Genomic DNA, 18,642 nt, shown 5'->3' with positions numbered 1-18,642 from the left:
TCCTTAGTCAACACAGAGAGAAAAGCCTTCCCATGTACGAAATTATAGAATAATCCTCTTTTTTACATTTTTGTAAATTTTATTGACGTTACGTTACGACGTTACTGACGTCAATAGTATATTAGTTTATTTAACATCCGGGGGCAAGCAACCGAATAAACCCTGGGCCCAATTTATGTTCGGTAATAATATATCATCTAATGATGATTAGGGAGGACATGAAGTTCCACAGTCAGCTTATCATAAATAGAATTTTATAGGACAATCTGTGTTTTTTTAAATTCAAACCTAAAACGTAACTTTTGTCCTTGGTCAGTTTTTACTGATTTAGTATCAATTAAAGCTTCGTATGTCAGTTTGTTTTTTCCTAAACTCTCCTAGGCCAAACTGAAAGTGAGAACAGAGAATATATTAAGCTGAAAATCTAACATATGAAAATAAATCTCAAGTAAAAATCGGAGAGAGCTTGAAAAGGGGTTGTTAAAGACGTTTTATGATAGATGAAAAAGTATGAGTTTTCTGCCCTTTAAGTTTTGTCTTATATATTAATTTCCTTGCGTGAGTGAGCATGTGGGTCCACAGCACAAAAATCACAAGTCGCTTTTTTACGGCTCGCGCATTGTTCCCCCAAAGTGTGGCTAAAATAAAAGTTAGAATGATATTGTATATCGCGGCTTTTTACGATATAAAGATATATACCTCCATGCCAAAATACCTATTCTGAAACCCCATTGATCTCTGCTTAGCAGTTTATTACTATAAACATGCTTGTCAAGAATCGAGGCAATGACACCTTCGAAACTTTTTTCAGGTAAACAAAAAAGAGATATGGGTCGGTAGTTCTCACACTTAGATTTACTTCCCTTTTTTTGGATAAAAGATAATTGAGATTAGCTTAAAGCTCTGTTGCAACATATCTGGATTATAGGTAATATCATTGATTGTTGGTGTTATTCCAAATAAGGATTGCAAAGAAAAATAAACACTGGTATTTTTTTAATCGTATATATTTATTAAAATGAAAAGAAATTAATGCTTATAAAAATGTGTATGCTAACAAATTGTAGTGAAAAAAAGATAAAATTATATAAAAAGGTGAATATAAACAAATAAATAAATAAGTAAATATATAAAAGTGCATTATCAGCAGACCAACGGTCGTTTTACCATCGTCAGAATCATCGTAAAAATCATACAATCTAACAATGTATATTTTTTCACATTCATTGGCGTGTATAATTAAATGCTTGTTTCTAAATATTTTAATCTTTTGCGATGTTTTCTAATTTTTTTCACGCTCTTTTTTCGTATTGCATCAAATCGATCATTCACTTCTTTTTCTGTATGGCCATGTCTTTTCATAAGTCGCATAAAGTTTGTTCGTAAGACTTGCAGACGAGAAAGTTCACTGGAATGTTTTTCATCCATCTTCTCTACACGACTTTTAAAATTGTGCGCAAAGTCATTTATATCTTGTGTTAATTCGTTCTTAACTATTTCATCCCTTGAAGCTGAAATATAGTAAATATATATTTTCTAAAATAAAGAGGAACAGTAAGGAAGCAAAAACTAAACGAACACAAAAAAGGTTCGTAAAACTCATTGGTATTCCCACTTTTATAAAGTCAAATTTTGGAATTGAGGACCTTTGACGACAATGTTTAAACTTTTTTAAAAAGATGACGGTATTTATAAAGGAAATTAAGGAGATTCGAGGAGATTTTTGTGTTTAAAAAAATGTTAACAAAATCTACTTTTACGCGAGTTCAAACTAGTGGATTATTCTGTGCGAGGCGGCTTTGTTATTTCTATCAGAATTACGCTGAAAGCGATCCGCTTCGCGCGAAATGCCATACGTAAATACGCCATCCAATCAGAGCAAATTGTATACGTGATGTAAACACGAAACTAGAACATATTTAGACATTTTTTATTCAAAATATTGGATAAAACCTGGAAAAATATGATAACGAGTGTACCAGAGAGAAAATATAAACTTTTTATATGCTTCCGCTGTAACGTCCAGAAATGTTAAAAAAAAGTTGCTGGCCATATAGTCTCATTTTTCCTACGAGCAGCTAGGGTTCTTCCTAGTTTTTTCATCTCAAGTTCTAGCTTATGTGCTCTTGCTTCTTTATTTTTCGTCCAAACTTTTAAACATCTATCAACTTAATTCGACCTTTATTTCAAAAGTTTTTTTAAATGTTGCAAAAAAGCGATAGATGGAGCGCAAAGCAGGTCGGCTGTTACAATAACAATGCCCGCTTCGCCCCACACGTTCTTGATCCGCCTAGTGGAAAACCGACCTTAGAGGGGAATTGAGGAGTTTTGAGGAGGCGAAAAGTTTTAAGGAGACGTGCCAACTCTGTATTATTAAAAGGTGTTATTAGGCTTTTCTTTAAAAAGGGGGAAAAGACTTTCCTTTGTAAAACCTACATGTTCCTTACATCTGGAGTTCGTATATATGAATATGTATATGAAAAAAATGTATATATGAATAGAATATATATTACCTATAGGTTGAATTTTTTTCTTTCCTCTTCTTTTAAGGCAACACAACCATACAAAAGTTCCAAGGACACACATACCAAGAAAAACATAGCACAACAAAATTGAGAAGTCAATCAATTCATCCTTTGGAATAAATTCAGTCTTTATGAGGGTCGCATTGGGCTAAAAGAAAGTAAGTATGGTATTAAGCCATCCACTTTGAATATCTTATCTAGGAAAAAACCGGGCTAATTCATATAAACAAGGGCTAACTCCACGATTGTTTTCATGCTGCTTTTTCTAATCTATCATCGTCATAAATAAATGCAACGAAGAATTATTGTTAACCCTTGTCTATTTTATTCCTGCTTTTTTAACGAAAAAACAAAATGAGTTTTTATTTCCTCAACTAAACTGTTCGACAAAGATGGTAATAAATTTTACAGTTTATTTATATTATATATAGTACTTGTCTGCATGTGAGCCAACGAGGGCTTTATAATCGGAAACGCCATTATAATTGTACCTAGAATCACAGTCATAAACCATGTCCAGCTTTTTGAAAACTCTAGGAACGTAACTCTATATCCAATATCCGGTTCCGTTATTTGATATTATTTCCATTCAGGGGCATGCAACCATTAGTAACTTCTAAATATTACTGAAATAGGAGTACGGAATCGTACTTTGGATATAGTCTCTTCCATAGCCTTTTTAGCCATTTTAAAGCCCCCTTTTGACATTTTTATAATCCAATTGCCTTGTATTTGCGAAATATTTGTTTTGATTCCTAGCTACATATTTAGGGAATATTGCATAAAGTTTTTAGCCAGATAAACAAACAAAATATTAAGATTTTGACCAACAACACACATTGTTATCAGAAGCTTCAGCAAGGGTAGATACAAATTTCTATGTTCATCTTTTTTTTACCAATAATACATAGACGTCTAGACGACCTGTTTTTGAATAATTAATTTTTTATGATGAATTTGCTACCTTTTTATTTTTATTTTCTAAAAAAAAAAAAATCACTCAGTATTCTTTTAAACGGTCTGTTAAATATATTAAATATCAGTTAATCAAAAGTTTGCTTTGACGAGGGAACAGAGACAACACGAGAGTTGTGTTTGTTAAAAAATAATATGTTACTAGCTTCAAGAAAGGAATTAATTCCTCTTAAGAGATTTTATAGTCATTGTTGTTGCTTTGACTGGCTTAGACAATAAACTTACGTTTCTATGCAAAATTTCAAAGGATAAAGCTAGGTAGTTTAAAAGGTTTGAAGTTTATTTTATTAGAAAGTATGAGTTAAAATCAAGGTAAGTACTTTTATCGAATAAATCATGGATAACCATAACCATATGTGTAGGACACTTCTCTTTGATTTTCTGTTATATTTGGATGCTCAATATGATATTTAAGATGACTTAAGTTGTTGTTTTGTTCTCAGTGGTCATAAACCTTTCTACCGCCATTAGCTGGACTTTCGTGCAAGTCACTAAAGCCGAGAACCAACAACAGTTTCGTAGCCCCTTTAAAAGTAGTGTTGTTGGATTATTTCGGGAAAACCATCTGATATCTTTTGCAAATAAAAAAAAAGGACCCATTAATAACTTTCAAGTCCAAAATCCTTAGATCGATTTTAATTTTAGTTTTGTCAGTTCACAAAACCAAACTGATTTTCCCATACTAACCAGATTTGGTATTATTCAAGCAATAGCGCATCTTGGAACGTAGTCCAAGAGACCTATATTAGCCTTGAAACAACATGAAAATGTTGTTTCTGTCCTTTATAACAAAAAAATATTTGTCAAATTTTGGCTTTCAATATCTTTGGAAAGTTTATAATTTATAGAATATTTATAAATAAAAAATATAAGTTTTTGATAAGAAAAATATTTGTAATTTGTTTATAAAGTTTGAAGCTGGATTGTCTTTTTGCTTGATACACCACAACGTTTTAAGTTAAAAGGTACAAGCATTTATAAATATGGAGATAAAATTAAGCTTTTAAACCGTGTCAGTTTTTACTGAAAAATAAATTGTTAAAATTTTATGATACCGTGAATGTAAAAAAGTACAAAGGAGAATTACGAAAATCAACTTTTCAATATAAATTTGAGGCTAGACCATAAATTGCAAAACCGAGACACCGATTTAGTACTCTAGTGGAGTAGACTTGAATAGTGTGGTTTTTATGCAATAAGCTTAAAAATGTCTATACCTTTTAGGCTCGAGTGTCGGCAACTTAAAAAAGATGTTTGATAATTTTTTACGTCTTCATAGTTATTTTATGGCAAAATAACACTACTCGATAGGAAATTTATCTGGCTTTTAGAAAATAAATACTTTCATACAATTTTATTTCGCAGTATAGGAGTATAGACAGTATTATGGACATGGTTAATAGATGTATAATGTATCTTTAAGAAATGAGAAACCACTTCAATGGTTAGAAATATCAACTAACTTGAAGCTCTACATATATTTTTTATTTCAAAAGTATTTCGAAAATTAATAACAAAACCGCTTCATCTGAAACAATTCAAAAATATCTTGAAAAGTGAACCTACTTTTAAAACATCTGTCTGACTGCTAATGAACGCACTAATGCTCCCCTGATTTGCGTCAACATAACTGCGAACATCGTCTTCAAGGCTTTCCAAGCCTCCCGACAACACTGTTCCATATCCACTGTTTGTGTCAAATATTTTCTTTACAGTAAGAGTCATTTTCTTTAGGTGGTCACTGTAACTAGTTGCTGTGTATGCATCGAGCAGACCAATCGGAACAATGTCTTTGCTGACAGCTTCCAATACATCTATCGGTCGACTTACGTTGTATATCTTTGCGTTTCGTGCAACAGCTAAACTATACTCTGCAGTCCCAGGAATAACAGCAACCTATATGCAATAATAATAATAATCTATTATAATATATAACATATTATACGTACTAATAATTTCTGAACAAAGCCTATTTTATTTACTGTTTAAGCGAAGATTTGGTGTAAAATATGTACTGACTGAAAAAAGGAATCCTTATTATAGGGACGCATTGTTTAAACCAAAGTATGAAACGACTTTCCTTACTGTGTGTTAAATATTAGATAAACTCTAATTTGATTTTTCATATTCTAACATCATTTTTAGACTTTTTAACAATTCAGTACAGTGTCTGTACATAATTGAACGACAGTTAATAGTTTATCAGAATAAATATCATCTTTTTAGTGCGGTAGGGGTTTTAAAGAATAACGAACCTCAGTGAGTGAATTTCTATTTAGAAGTCACTGGCGTGAACTAGGCTTAAGCGTTCCTATACATGACACCAAAAAATGTGTGGAATCTACACGTATAAACCATCCATACATGTACGAGTTTGTTCAGAAAAAAATAAGCCAATTAAGTATGAAAATTTCACCAACAAGTCAGTAATGACTTGTTAGTGTAATCTACTAAAAGAAAGAAAGCGCGCTTTCGCTTTATTCCCGCAAAAAGTAAGATCAGTCATAAACCACAAAGTTTTTCCCGCAACATATTTTAATTAGAATTTCGCTATAACATAAAATTCATAACATCTAGATGGAACTAGAGGAAAGCTCAAAAGTTCTTCCAGGAAAATGTAAAAAAATTTGCATTAAAACTGATCTGCGAAAGCCTTTTTCGCAAACACTTTCTTTCCATGAAGTATACATGCAACGAAAGAATGCTAATGTTAACAGCCTCGCGTTGTATGATTGCTGATACTTCCGGTAAAATCTATAAATAGCAAAACTGATGCATTGAATGCCAAAACTAAGATTTGACATTCAATGCACCAGACATGGTCCGAAAAATCTATCCATCTAAAACAAGTCGTCCCTTAAAATAACAAAATATCATCAGAAAACAAAATATCACTCCCTTCACATTTGCTCAAAGTAGTTCCTTACGAATAACTTGAGAATTAATGAAATATTCAACATATTCTGGATTGCAAACTTAAAAATACGAAGGGTGTAGGACAATGTCAAATATTTAGAAAGCAGCTGGAGTGATTCGTGCAGTTAAAGAAAACAGAAGTGGTGCTATAGTTGATTTTAAGCCATTTATGTGATTAGAGATTAAGAAACAGGCAACTTATGATCTTTTTTTTGCGATATTAAATAAAACAGCCTTAAGTTTCATGCTACCTAAACGTGATTTTTTAAAAAAACTATGTTAGTTTCTTGTGCGTTTATGTGCTGAGTTGTTAATTTATTAAGGTAATTTCATTTTTGCCGAAATAATTAAATTGTGGAACATACTTGAACACCATATAATATAACTTCTTGTTGTAAATTGCTCGACACCAAATTTGTTGAAATCGATGCAATAAAAATACTGGTCATGATTAGGCCAAGCAATGTCCAGTATATCAATAAAGCCTTTGATGCGTTCGTACTCGGATTGTAATCGCCATATCTAAAATAACCATGAGAAAGAATAACAAATCACAGTGTCATATTGAAGAACTACTTTCCTCATCGCTAACATACTGTCTGGTAGCTCCTAGAAATAAGAGACGCAGACGAACCCACTACACTACGTGCGGCAGATAGTTTATCCGGATGGTGTGTATACATAGGTGAATCTAGATTAAATCACAGTCCTGATGAAATATTCCGTAACTTATGCTAAATAGTGTACACAACAAGAAAGAAAATCATCTCATACCCCACAGTTCCCATCGTTATAAATGCCATCCACATTCCTTGTAAAGCTCCTCTCCAACAGTTATCCAACGTTAAATCACTCGCGGAAGAAGATTGTTCCTAAAAATGTTAAACACATGCAAAGTGGACTTGAAATATAGGAGTTTTCAGTATAAATAAACTACTTACAGTAAACCATAGTAACCATCCACATATTATGGACAACAGTACCATTATTGCAACGGTTGTCCATGATGCAACTACATTTCTTAACAAGTCTTTCATCTGATATCTTCTCACCTTTTGATCGTACATAATAGCTGCACTTCCTTGTGTTTTTACAATACCTATGTATGGATAGATACCAGCGTATCTCCTTATTGCAAATTTGCCATAGACGGGCATGCTTAACTGCACTGTTGATCCGATGTCTTCTTTCATGTGTTGTGACTTCAGTTTCTCTGCAGAATGACCAGTTACTGTTCGATCAAAGTAAATTTTTGGAATAGTGTATGCTTTGCAATTCGTGCATACGTTTTTCAATATGGTTGTTAATAGCTGGGGAAAAAAACCTTGAGTGTCCCTGCCTTTGCTTTTATCATGATAAATGTATGGTTTCAAGCTATAGAAATTCGCATAAATGTTTTGAGGACATCTGCATGTTTCTAAATGTTAAATGCATAACATCTTAACATTTGTATTTTTTGTGCTGCAAGTATTAATGCTAAAATTAAAAACAACAACAAAAAAAATACCACTTGGAATAAATTATAACCAAACTAAATGACATCTATAGATCAATCATCACTGGATGAAAAACATCGTACGAGAAAAAAACATACATACCAGCTGTAAATGTGAAAGCTGGGCCATCTCCTTCTTTAGCAAACGCAAAGATTTCAAATTTATACATCGAGTAAGGGGATAAGTCATCTATATACGCAGAGAATGTAAAACGATCAACTTGTTTGACTGATGGCGTCTCACCTACTGTCACGTCTATATCTGCTTGACGTACAAGAACGTATTTGATCTTATATCCAACCACATAACCATTTTCCTCTTCTGCTGGTATGGGATTCCAAGTTATTTTTATCTGGTATGATGAAAATCGATCTTCCCAAGCGACCTTAGGTGGAGCTACTCCAGGTGCTTAAATATGTAAAAAGAAGTACTCAAAACAACTCGAGAACGGCGGAAAAAGAGATGATAAGAAAATATTTAGGGTTGCTACTATCAAAGATATTAATAATAGATGCCTACCATCAAATGCTGTTTTTAAAGTAATAAAAGAAACTGGACCATTGCCAGCGACAGTGTAACCATAAATCGTAAAAAGATACCATGAAGCGGGTTTTAAATTATTTAATGTTCTTTGTAACATATTAGCTGCAGTTGTTGTGTCACGAGTTAAATTGCTACCCAATATTCCATAAACAATTTTATAACCAAGCAAAGTTCCTGGGACTTCTTTTTCCGGTATCTCACCCCATTCCAAATATATTGAGGTCGGGCTCATTTCTTGATAAATAAAATTTGGTGGAGCGATAAATGGAACTAAATGCGAAAAAAATGCTCGGTAATTCTAGGACTTGGTAAATTTATTTTCCAGTTGTACCTGTTGTGCACGTCAAGATAAGGAAACAGAATAAAAAACTACCTCCTTCAGCTGTCCGAACCTTTAGTTCCATTGATGCAATACCATTGGCATCAGATATTCCAGCTACCAAACGAATCCCATACAGAGTGTGACCTTTCAGATCAGTTATCTCTGTAGATTTATTCACAGTAGTAAGCGATGTCCAATTCACATTCGGAACAGTCAAATCACGATAAAATACGTAATACATTGAAAACTCTTCTGGAATAGCCCATTCAGTATCATTTTTCCAACTGATAAAAATTCTGTCAAATACGGTAGAAGTTGCTGTGAACTGAGGTGCGTTGCTTGGCACTAAAAGAATGTAATCAACGTTTTACATCATTACAAATCTATTATTTTCCACACTGTTATTTCACAGAAGGTAAAGTGTTGTCAAAACGAAAAAATACCTGACCATATACTTTTGTACGTATTTTTGAACATAATAATTTCCATGCAAATTTAGAGTTTAAATTATACATACTAATTTCTACGCACCGACAAACGACTTCATACTTGTACTTAACAATTTTCTATTTCATTCCAAGCATATAAAAAATAAAACGTTTACGAAAAAACGATGATTTTCGATTTTCAATTATTAGAATTCAAAGGTGCGATGAAATTGTTTTTAATTTATCCTGCTTAGGGTTAGGGTTAATCTAATGTTATAACCAACGGTGAATAAAAATGTCACCGACAAATCAGCAATGGAAAATAAAATCAGTCTACTAAAAGCGAAGAAATTGCGCTGTTGCTTCATTCCCGCAATTCGTAAAGTCGGTCGTAAGCTTGTACGGTAACATATATTAAAAATGGTCTCAGAGAATTTCGCTATAACATAAAATACATAACTAGAGAAAAAACTTGTGGAAGTGCAAAATTTATCCTGCTTATGTTATAAATGGTGAATTAGTAGTTTTTTTTTTAATGTTTGGCTCCGACTTAGGAAATCGACTCAACAGTGAAGTTTACAAAGAGTTGGATATACAATCAAATATTGTACAGGCTAACCTACTTTATAAAATATTTAGAAGTAAATGACAAAACACTATCTTACTGATTTAACTCCAAATACGTATAATATTATAAGAAGGGGTGCGCATTTATAATACAGTACATTTCAATTGAATTCAACATAAAAATTAATACGACAATTACCACTGTCCGATGTTATAGATAGCATTTCAACTGGTATCGTGTTTATGAAGCCGATATCATCAATAGCATTTTGTAAAATCAATGTTTCGGCGAATGGGTTGCCATGATAGAAGACTGTAAAATTTGCAATTACACTACCCCGGCTAAAAAAAGAAACGTACTTTAGGTATGTGGCTTAATGTTCGTATAAAAAAAACGTACCGCATGAAACAATAAATTTGCATCTATGGATCACTATAGCTGCCATAAATTACTATTATTACACTCCAGTAATTATATTTTATAATTGATGATATTTTATCATCCTGTCTTAATAATTTATAATTCGTTAGTGACCTTGCCTGATGTGATGCTGACTTTTCATCAATCGGTATTGATAATTTATTATTCACTACAAATATCATGTCATTTCGTGCCAACATTTTTCATTCGTGTATGCGTGATGTTTTACGTTAACTATTTGCTTTTGCAGTTTTTTTATTCGCTCAAAAAACAACATTCACACATTTTTTCTTTTTTGTATTGTTATCTACATACAGCAAAATGTTATTTTTTAAGCGAATTGGAAATAATATGCGAATGATAGTTTTTCAGCGTATTGAAAATAAATAAAATATTGGTATCAAATGTCATAATACTTGTAACGAATGAAAAAATGTCGCCACCAAATGGCAAAGTATTGGCCCAGAATGATACAATGCATGAACTAAATGATGACTTTAACGTTAAATATTCACAGACTGAATAACAACAATCATTATCGAAGTATTACCTATTTAATTATGCCAGCTTTGGCGTTCTATACGTGTTTAATTATGCCAGCTTTGGCGTTCTATATGTACTTGTTATAACATTACCTCATTTCATGTACTACAACATCACTAACTACAGATAAACCAACGTAACTATTTGACATAACAGCCATCACCTAAACAACAAGATAAAAAGTAATGATAGTCTAAGTGAAAGAAAATCCTGTTGCAACTAAACAAATTTACATACCTCGTTAATCAGATGACTTCGGACTTTTCTCCCTTTGACAGAGTTATCGTAATGCATAGTGTAATGCCAAGTCTCGTTGGTCATCTTTATCAAGAAGTTTACTCCAATTTCTGCAACAAAAAGTTTCTTATAAGTAAAAAGGTAAATATATATACTAAATGAATTCATGTAAAGCAATATACCTCTGCACAGCACATCCTCATTACATGGATATTGAATTTCCTTTGGCCCATTACATAAGTGTCCACCATACATTGGTTCTGGATTGTTACAATAACGTCTTTTTACTTGTACACCACCAGCACCACATGGTCGAGTACATAGACCTATGAATGACCACGCACTCCATTGGCCATCTCCTTTAAATGTCAAGTGATAAAATATTATCTGGCATTAACCACAGTCTTCGAAAGTAGAGTAAACTAATTTATAGGCGAATTCCTTACTTGGGCATGGGTTTGGGTTGCATCCATCAATAGATTCTGAGTCCTTTCCCTCACATTTCTTTCCTCCAAATAATGCAGGTGGTGAATTACAATATCTACTTCGAGTGTTACTTCCCAGACCGCATGATTTGGAACATTCCCCGAATCCTGTCCACGCACTCCACTGACCATCAACTAATAAAAAATACTCACAATAATAAGACACTAGCCGTTAACCCGTGGAAAAATCCACGGGGTCGCCCGTCCTTTATATACCGCATTTCGTGTTTCCGTAACAGGAAGCGGCTTTCGCGGACAGACAGACAAAATACGGCTATTATTAAAGAGACATCGTGCGACACATGCGTTTAGGCTGACCCTATTCAAAAAAACTATTGAAGCTTTGGTTTACAAAACACAGAATACACTCTGTTGAATCGCCGGGTTAAGCCACAAGTAGCTGTGTTACCCAGCGTTAAACACCAGATTGAGTGATTAATAAGAACCGTCAACTGTGCCACACATTCAGGTAAAGCGCTTTAGTACAGCCATATAGTGTGTAAAAAATCAAGTGAAGTGCACACAACTTTATGGTGTTTCCGGTGTAATATACTATTCAAAAAATAACTTTCGACAACTTAGGTCAAATAAAAACCCAGATTACAATTCAATGTTACCCCGTCATAGCGAAAGCAGCTGGCCAACCTTCTTTATTTTTCAGGGAATGTTCCCGGGAAAAGTTCAAAAAAATGTTAAGCTGAGCGCTTAGTATAGGTAAACAGTGTGTACTTTTTTTCTGTAAAAAACGTTATCACAACTTCGGTTAAACAGAAACACAGGAAACAGCCCGTTGTTACCACCGGACTAAGCGCTTAGTACATCTAGACTGTGTCGCACATGAGTATAGGCATAACACCATTTTTAAAAAAACTTTATCGCGACTTCAGTTTAAAAAAAATCAGGAAACCGCCTGTCGTTATCAAGTTCAGCTAAAAAAATATATACTCAGCAATTTTATTTTTCAGCATAAGCTTTCATAGCAGTAATAAAATTGGTAGCTTCCTATAACTGCATTTAGCTATTTTCACTTTTTAGCCAGAGGTAGAGCTAAAAGGAGCTAGATAGGTAGACCCAACTTCAACATAAAAATAAAGAACAATATACCAAACTGAATAAAAACTTTAAAAGAATAGGAATAAATAAAGCTAGCTATAGCTAGCTGCCTCAAAATGTACGTTTTGTAGCTAGCCAAAAACTTAAAATTGGTTTGTTTAAGATTTATACGTAGCTAGAAAACGTGATGAAATATTCACCTTAACATGTGAAAACAAACTAAATAATCCTATAGGATAAAAAGTACTCAGAAGAAATAAGGAGGATTGAAAGGAAACCTACAAACTTCACACCATCACTTCCAAACCAAAATGGCCTTCGTAGGGGTAGCATGTTTCCTCCCGTCGGCATGTTGAGGCCGCGAAGCACTTGGATTGGTCATTAGTGAAAATGGAGCCTCGTGATTGGTTTATTACAATGAGCGGCAAAGCAAGGCCGGTAAAAAAAACGGGGTCTGCCGGGGATTCGAAATAAAGCTGCAGGGCCGCGGGGATTTTTGGCGGGTCTCGCTACTTGCTCCGCCATGTTGCGCAGAGACAGACAGACGACGGCTATTATTATAGAGATAAATAGGTACGAATGATTTTGTAACTAATTAATTTTCACATACCTGGACACAGTTGTGTATTGCAATCCTTGGCATCTAGTGTTTTGTTGCAACCACTTTCTAACAAACATGTACGAAAGCGCTGTGATAATCCGCCAGCACAAGACACAGAACAAGGACTCCATATAGCCCAGGATGTGTAAGACATTGTTTCTGCCGGAAAAAAACAATAACATTAAAGCCGGTCCGTCCTAATTAGTATTGTAATTACCTGCAATCACACAAATCAACAACTATAATAAAAATTCCTAATACCTTTATCGATGCAATAACAGAGTCGTCGAATCGTTTCACTTAACTTGCCACCAACAGAACATTTGATTCGACCAGGAACTCGTGCATATCCAGAGCAAATATTTCCATCAATAAAGAAAAAAGGATCGTGTTCCTTTAAAAATGTCTTTTGAGAATCATCAGGAGAACAAGTCACGCCTTGTATATCAGTATAATCATATCCACTGATAGATGTTTCAAATACATGCGTTGTATTCTCCGTATCAATAATATTAGAGCACGCAAATTTACTTCCAAGATTCTCACATGTTTCTGTACAATCAGTTAAGGGTTTTGCAAGATAGAAACCTAAAACAAGTTAGTTATAGTCATGTGGTGACGAAGTTTTGCGAACACTACTTAAAATATGTATAGGGCTAACCTGGACAAGGAAAATCATTACATGGTCTTCGTTCAACATCTAAGCCAGAGCAATTGGCTCCACCTTTTGCTGGTATTGGGTTAATGCAAAATCGTAACCTAGCTTCAGTACCATTTGCACAGCTCCTATCACAGTTGCCCCATGTTCCCCATTCCGTCCAATTACCATCAACTATTTAACAAAACAAAGTAAATTCCTCTAAAGATGTTAGACGCGAGAATAAATAATTATGTTTCGCAGTAACATTTCTTAGCACAATCTTTCTGTCCTTGAAAGTAGCTATTGTAAACTACAAATAGATATTAAAAGCTGCTTAAGCCTAGACTTACCAAACGTATCAGTAACTACATAAACACATTCACTCATTGGTCCTGCTCCAGCACTCGTGTAACCAGCAATGCATACACTGTAGTTTGTATGCAGATCGAGTTCTGTAACATCACAAGTATTTATATCATTACCAATGCAATCTGTAAACTCCATATTCTTACATATTTGTCCAGCAGTGCAATTGGTAGGTCCATCTGCATGTTGGTAATAAACATGGTAACCTAATAGTTCACCTTGCCACGATGATTGAGGTAGTTTCGTAAATTTCACATTTATTCCTGAACTGCTAATGTTATTTGCATATGTAATTTGTGGAGAATATAATGGAACTAAACATTAAAAATTAAACTTAACATGCATATAGGATGAAGGTTTTTATAAGATTTGATCAAGTTACATAGTTTGTTATTAATATAATATAATGGAACTAAACAGTAAAATTAAAAATGAAACTCAACAGGTATGTAGAATACATTAAGAACTAAAATGTTTCGGCGGAAAAACTTTCGGACACAATTTTTTATTTCAGCTGAAAAATTTTCGGACAACATTTATAAAGTCAAAAAAATATATGGGTAAGTCTTTTGAACGAATTTTTACCAAATTTCAAAAGTAATGATTACGGGAAATGACACAAAAAAAAGGGTAGAAGCATTTAAATTGTACATATATTCAATCAAGATCTAAAAAGGGTGTTCAGGATCCAACTTTATAGATAGAGCCTCGGCCAAATGTGAAAATAACGAAAATAATAAGTTCAAAAACTGCAGTTTTAATTTTCTGATTACCTATATATAATTTTTATGCACTGGGCCTTTTTAAACAAAATTAGAAAAAAATTTTCGGATAAAAAACTTTCGGACGGAAAAATTTTCGGACAAAAAAATCCGAAAGCTTGTTCGTCCGAAAATTTTCGTTTCTAATTTAAATGTTTAAACATCTAAAAATGGTAGTTTATTAGAAAAGTACTCCTTGCACAATTTCTGCTGGTACTATTACCAATGAAGACACCAGTTACAGTGTATTTAAGGTTTCCTTAGCGGCGTGACTGATCAATTGGGCAGCCTAAGATATCAATCCTGCACTGCTTTTTAATAAACAATTTTCTGGACAATAACCTGGCACACTGGAAGCAAACACTTTAGTACAAGTCTACGAGTCCATACGAATAAAAAAGGGACTACAAGAAGTAATGCGATGTTTTTACCATTTTCAGGTGTTAGCATGTCACTTGTTACTGAAGGTCCAATTCCTTCTCTTCCCATACCATAAATTTCTATTCGATACATAGTATAATTATTTAAGTTGTAAATCGATGCGTTCAGCTGACTACCAGGAACAGTGAAAGTTGTAGAAGACTCATTGTATTCCTCCCATGGTTTTTCATGTTTATCGTAAGATATGAAGAAAGTAATTTCTCCCCTTTTTTCCATTGGGTTAATATCAGACCAATTGAAATGCAAGCTCTCTTTTATGTCCATATTTATTTGTTGGAGAAACTGTATTTTTCCAATGGGTGCTACATAAAAATAAATAAATATTGTCAAAATACATGCCAAGCTAAATTTCAATTACAAACCAGAATCTATAAATATCTTTTGTTAACTTACCCATTTCATCTGTAGTAAACTGTAACCAACCTCTCATTCCACATCCGGGGGTGGTGCATCCTTGTACAGATACATTATATTGTGTATTTGGAAACAAACCAGAAATGGAACTTCTGTAATCATCCAGGTAATCCAAAAAACTGATGTTAGGTGGTCGAAGAGTATGTAACGTATTATTCGCCAATATCCCAGATATTTCTAACTGGAACGAGTTTAAAATACCATTTTGAAAGTCACCTGGAACTTTTTGCCATGTAACAGTCACACTGTCCGAAGTTAATGATGTGACATTAACATTTGAAGGTGGAGCAGTAGGAACTAAAATGAAAGCACTGTTTTAAAAGAAGGGTTTATGTTTTCGAAATTTTCAAACCAAAAAATACAAAGTTAAGAATTCGCACATTTGAAGTAACAAATAAATATACGTACCGTCCTCAAATGTTTTTAGTATGAGAAAAAATAAAAATGGTGCATCAGACGTGTAAGGTCCGTCACCTATTTTTGTATATGCTCTCACTTTGATCTCATACGAGGTAAAAAAATTCAAACTTTCCACTACTAATATGGATGCTGGTTCTTCAATAACGTCAAACACCAACTCATGCGCTGTTAAGTTACCCAAATTCAAAAGATGAACCTTATAACCACGGATGATGCCATTTCTGTGTTCTCGTTTAGGTAAGGTGACATTTAAGATGATCGAACTGCTACTGTTTGCATATCCGGATATGTTCGTAGGTGGGCCATCAGGAGCTACCAAAAAATAGAAATAATTACAGGCTGTAAACTTTACCCAATAAAAATAAGTGAAAAAGGAAGTAACGTTAAAAGATAAAAAAAAATAGTTCGGATTAGCTTACCATCTTGAGCAGTCACAGCCCATTTAAAACTGTGTGGCCCATTACCAATACTGTTCTCAACATACACAACAGCAGTGTAATTCCAATATTTCTTTAATCCTGTTGCAGTATGCGTATTTGCAGTCAAATCTGCCACATTTTCTTTTGGAATATCATTAAGTAATAAATTATAAATACTCTCTCCATACAACTCACTCTCCAGAAAAACGACATGATAAAACTTTAAAATACCATTCATACAAAAATGTCCAAGCGGATCGATTGTAATAAACAGAGATGACGATGACGTATTCCACACTGTGAAGTTAGGCGCACACGAGGGATATGTCTCAGCTGTTCGAAACACAACACTATGTTGTATGTTAGAGCAATTTACTACGGTGCAAGATTCAAAATGAAATTCGTAATTTGTAAAGGGATACAGACCAGTAAAATTGAAATCAACTACTTTCGAGGAATTTGGTTGTGGCTCAATAGAACATGAAATATTACCATTAGACATTTGTGTCCAATAACTCCAGTCATCTGAAGTATGAGTGAGATTTTTTGTTACGTTAACAAAAAGACTTTCCCAATCAGCTGATCTGTAGTTAATCAGATAATGGGTGATTATACCGTTCTCGTTCTTGAGAGGAACTTGACCCAATTCTATATTTAGGGAATTGTGTGTTTTGTTTATCAGCTTGGAAATAGTTGGGTAATGATTTGGCACTAATAAGAAAATAGCACAAAACAATAAAAACAATGACAATGGCAAACATAATTAAAACCACATAACCACGTAACTCAGTTTTTCGAAAAACAACATCTTACCAAATTGTCCTGTAGCAAAACAAATTTGAGCTTTAGGCCCATTTCCAATCTCATTAAAAGCAGATGCAGTTACTTTGAACAAGTTAAAATAATCGAGGACAGTTGAATTAAACATATTTTGTTTGTATGGTACCAATAAAGTGACAGCTACTGATTGAGACAAACTTGGATATAATGGTTCAATTGTCAAGTTATAGCCAGACATTTTCCATGAGTTAAAAATTTCAATGTCTTCTGTGTAATTGAATTGTATGAGTACAACGCCAGGAGATATTAAATCTACCAAAAATAAGTTTGGTGCTTCTTCTGGCACTATAAGAAACATAAGTAACTATAAAATAATTGAACTCCAATTTACTCCAATTTTAGGTTTACTTATTAGAACATTATACCTGTAAATTTATGATAAACAAACAATAATTCTCTTGAAATCGCACAAAATTAAACTTTCACGAGATTCGCGCATTTTTTTTACAAAATTATTTTAATTTCTATTCGCACATTTAATTCTTGACAAATCAAACATAGTTTATTTTTCATTTGCCAAGCTGCAAATATCAATAATGCCAAAATTAGTTCTCACTAAAATGTATGCCCTAAGGTAGTAAAGTCGTAACACGACAAAGTAACAACCGTATAACTGTGACTAAAAACTTCCAATATAACCTTTATAGAAAACAAGATACTTACACCACTGACTAGATCTACAGTAGGTCACAGCAAAAGCACCAACTCCAGCTGGGTTTACTGTTGCAACCAATATGGTATAATTAGTAAAAGATTCTAAACCTGTTATTTCATATGAGGTTATAACATCAGGACCATAATTTAACTCAGAAAATGTTTTGAAAGTGGAATGTACATCTGTGTAATTCCATGATAACAAATTGTACTGAGAACTTCTTAGGGTCAAATTAGTTCTTTTCCAATAAATTCTAAAGTTCATAGTGTTGCTGTTCCAATACGTTCCATTATCGTACAACGCCCACCCAACCATAATTGACGTGTGACTAGTGTTATGTGCCTGGACATTTTGGGGTGGCATCACATTAACTAAAGAGATACCAGAACAAATAAAACTAACGAAAATAGGTTTTCTTACAAGATGTTATTCATGTAAACATGCTAAAATACTAACACCAGAACTTCCAACACCGCCACCTAATGGGTGTAAAGTGTCTTGTTTTTTGACAAATTTAAATCATCTATATTATATCTTACGAAAACAACGACTAAAACAAAATGCAAAAAAAATG

At 33.5% G+C, this 18,642-nt stretch overlaps 1 protein-coding gene across 2 annotated transcripts in view; it reads right to left on the bottom strand.

Annotated features, from left to right (window-relative positions):
• Positions 1–535: 535 nt before the first annotated feature.
• LOC130655926 (uncharacterized) overlaps positions 536–18,642 on the bottom strand; it is a 99,830-nt gene continuing 81,723 nt past the window's right edge. Inside the window, exons 31-54 of one of the 2 annotated variants that reach the window (XM_057458742.1) lie at positions 18,077–18,439; positions 17,387–17,698; positions 16,574–17,284; positions 16,143–16,466; positions 15,714–16,031; positions 15,311–15,622; positions 14,103–14,432; positions 13,774–13,944; positions 13,374–13,700; positions 13,122–13,271; positions 11,420–11,593; positions 11,156–11,332; positions 10,974–11,083; positions 10,829–10,899; positions 9,972–10,114; positions 8,829–9,122; positions 8,432–8,725; positions 8,015–8,320; positions 7,358–7,833; positions 7,191–7,288; positions 6,782–6,938; positions 5,067–5,396; positions 2,514–2,673; positions 536–1,511 (exon numbers count right to left, since the gene is read on the bottom strand). In XM_057458742.1, the coding sequence (XP_057314725.1) occupies positions 1,240–1,511; positions 2,514–2,673; positions 5,067–5,396; positions 6,782–6,938; positions 7,191–7,288; positions 7,358–7,833; positions 8,015–8,320; positions 8,432–8,725; positions 8,829–9,122; positions 9,972–10,114; positions 10,829–10,899; positions 10,974–11,083; positions 11,156–11,332; positions 11,420–11,593; positions 13,122–13,271; positions 13,374–13,700; positions 13,774–13,944; positions 14,103–14,432; positions 15,311–15,622; positions 15,714–16,031; positions 16,143–16,466; positions 16,574–17,284; positions 17,387–17,698; positions 18,077–18,439 (6,380 nt within the window). In that variant the 3' untranslated portion in view covers positions 536–1,239. Of the gene's footprint in view, positions 1,512–2,513; positions 2,674–5,066; positions 5,397–6,781; positions 6,939–7,190; positions 7,289–7,357; positions 7,834–8,014; positions 8,321–8,431; positions 8,726–8,828; positions 9,123–9,971; positions 10,115–10,743; positions 10,900–10,973; positions 11,084–11,155; positions 11,333–11,419; positions 11,594–13,121; positions 13,272–13,373; positions 13,701–13,773; positions 13,945–14,102; positions 14,433–15,310; positions 15,623–15,713; positions 16,032–16,142; positions 16,467–16,573; positions 17,285–17,386; positions 17,699–18,076; positions 18,440–18,642 lie in introns of those variants that run through there. The other variant, XR_008984788.1, reaches the window with a different exon arrangement.

The sequence above is a fragment of the Hydractinia symbiolongicarpus genome, chromosome 8, assembly GCF_029227915.1.
Source record: "Hydractinia symbiolongicarpus strain clone_291-10 chromosome 8, HSymV2.1, whole genome shotgun sequence".
Classification (NCBI taxonomy): domain Eukaryota; kingdom Metazoa; phylum Cnidaria; class Hydrozoa; order Anthoathecata; family Hydractiniidae; genus Hydractinia; species Hydractinia symbiolongicarpus.
This window is presented reverse-complemented; position numbering and strand designations above follow the sequence as displayed.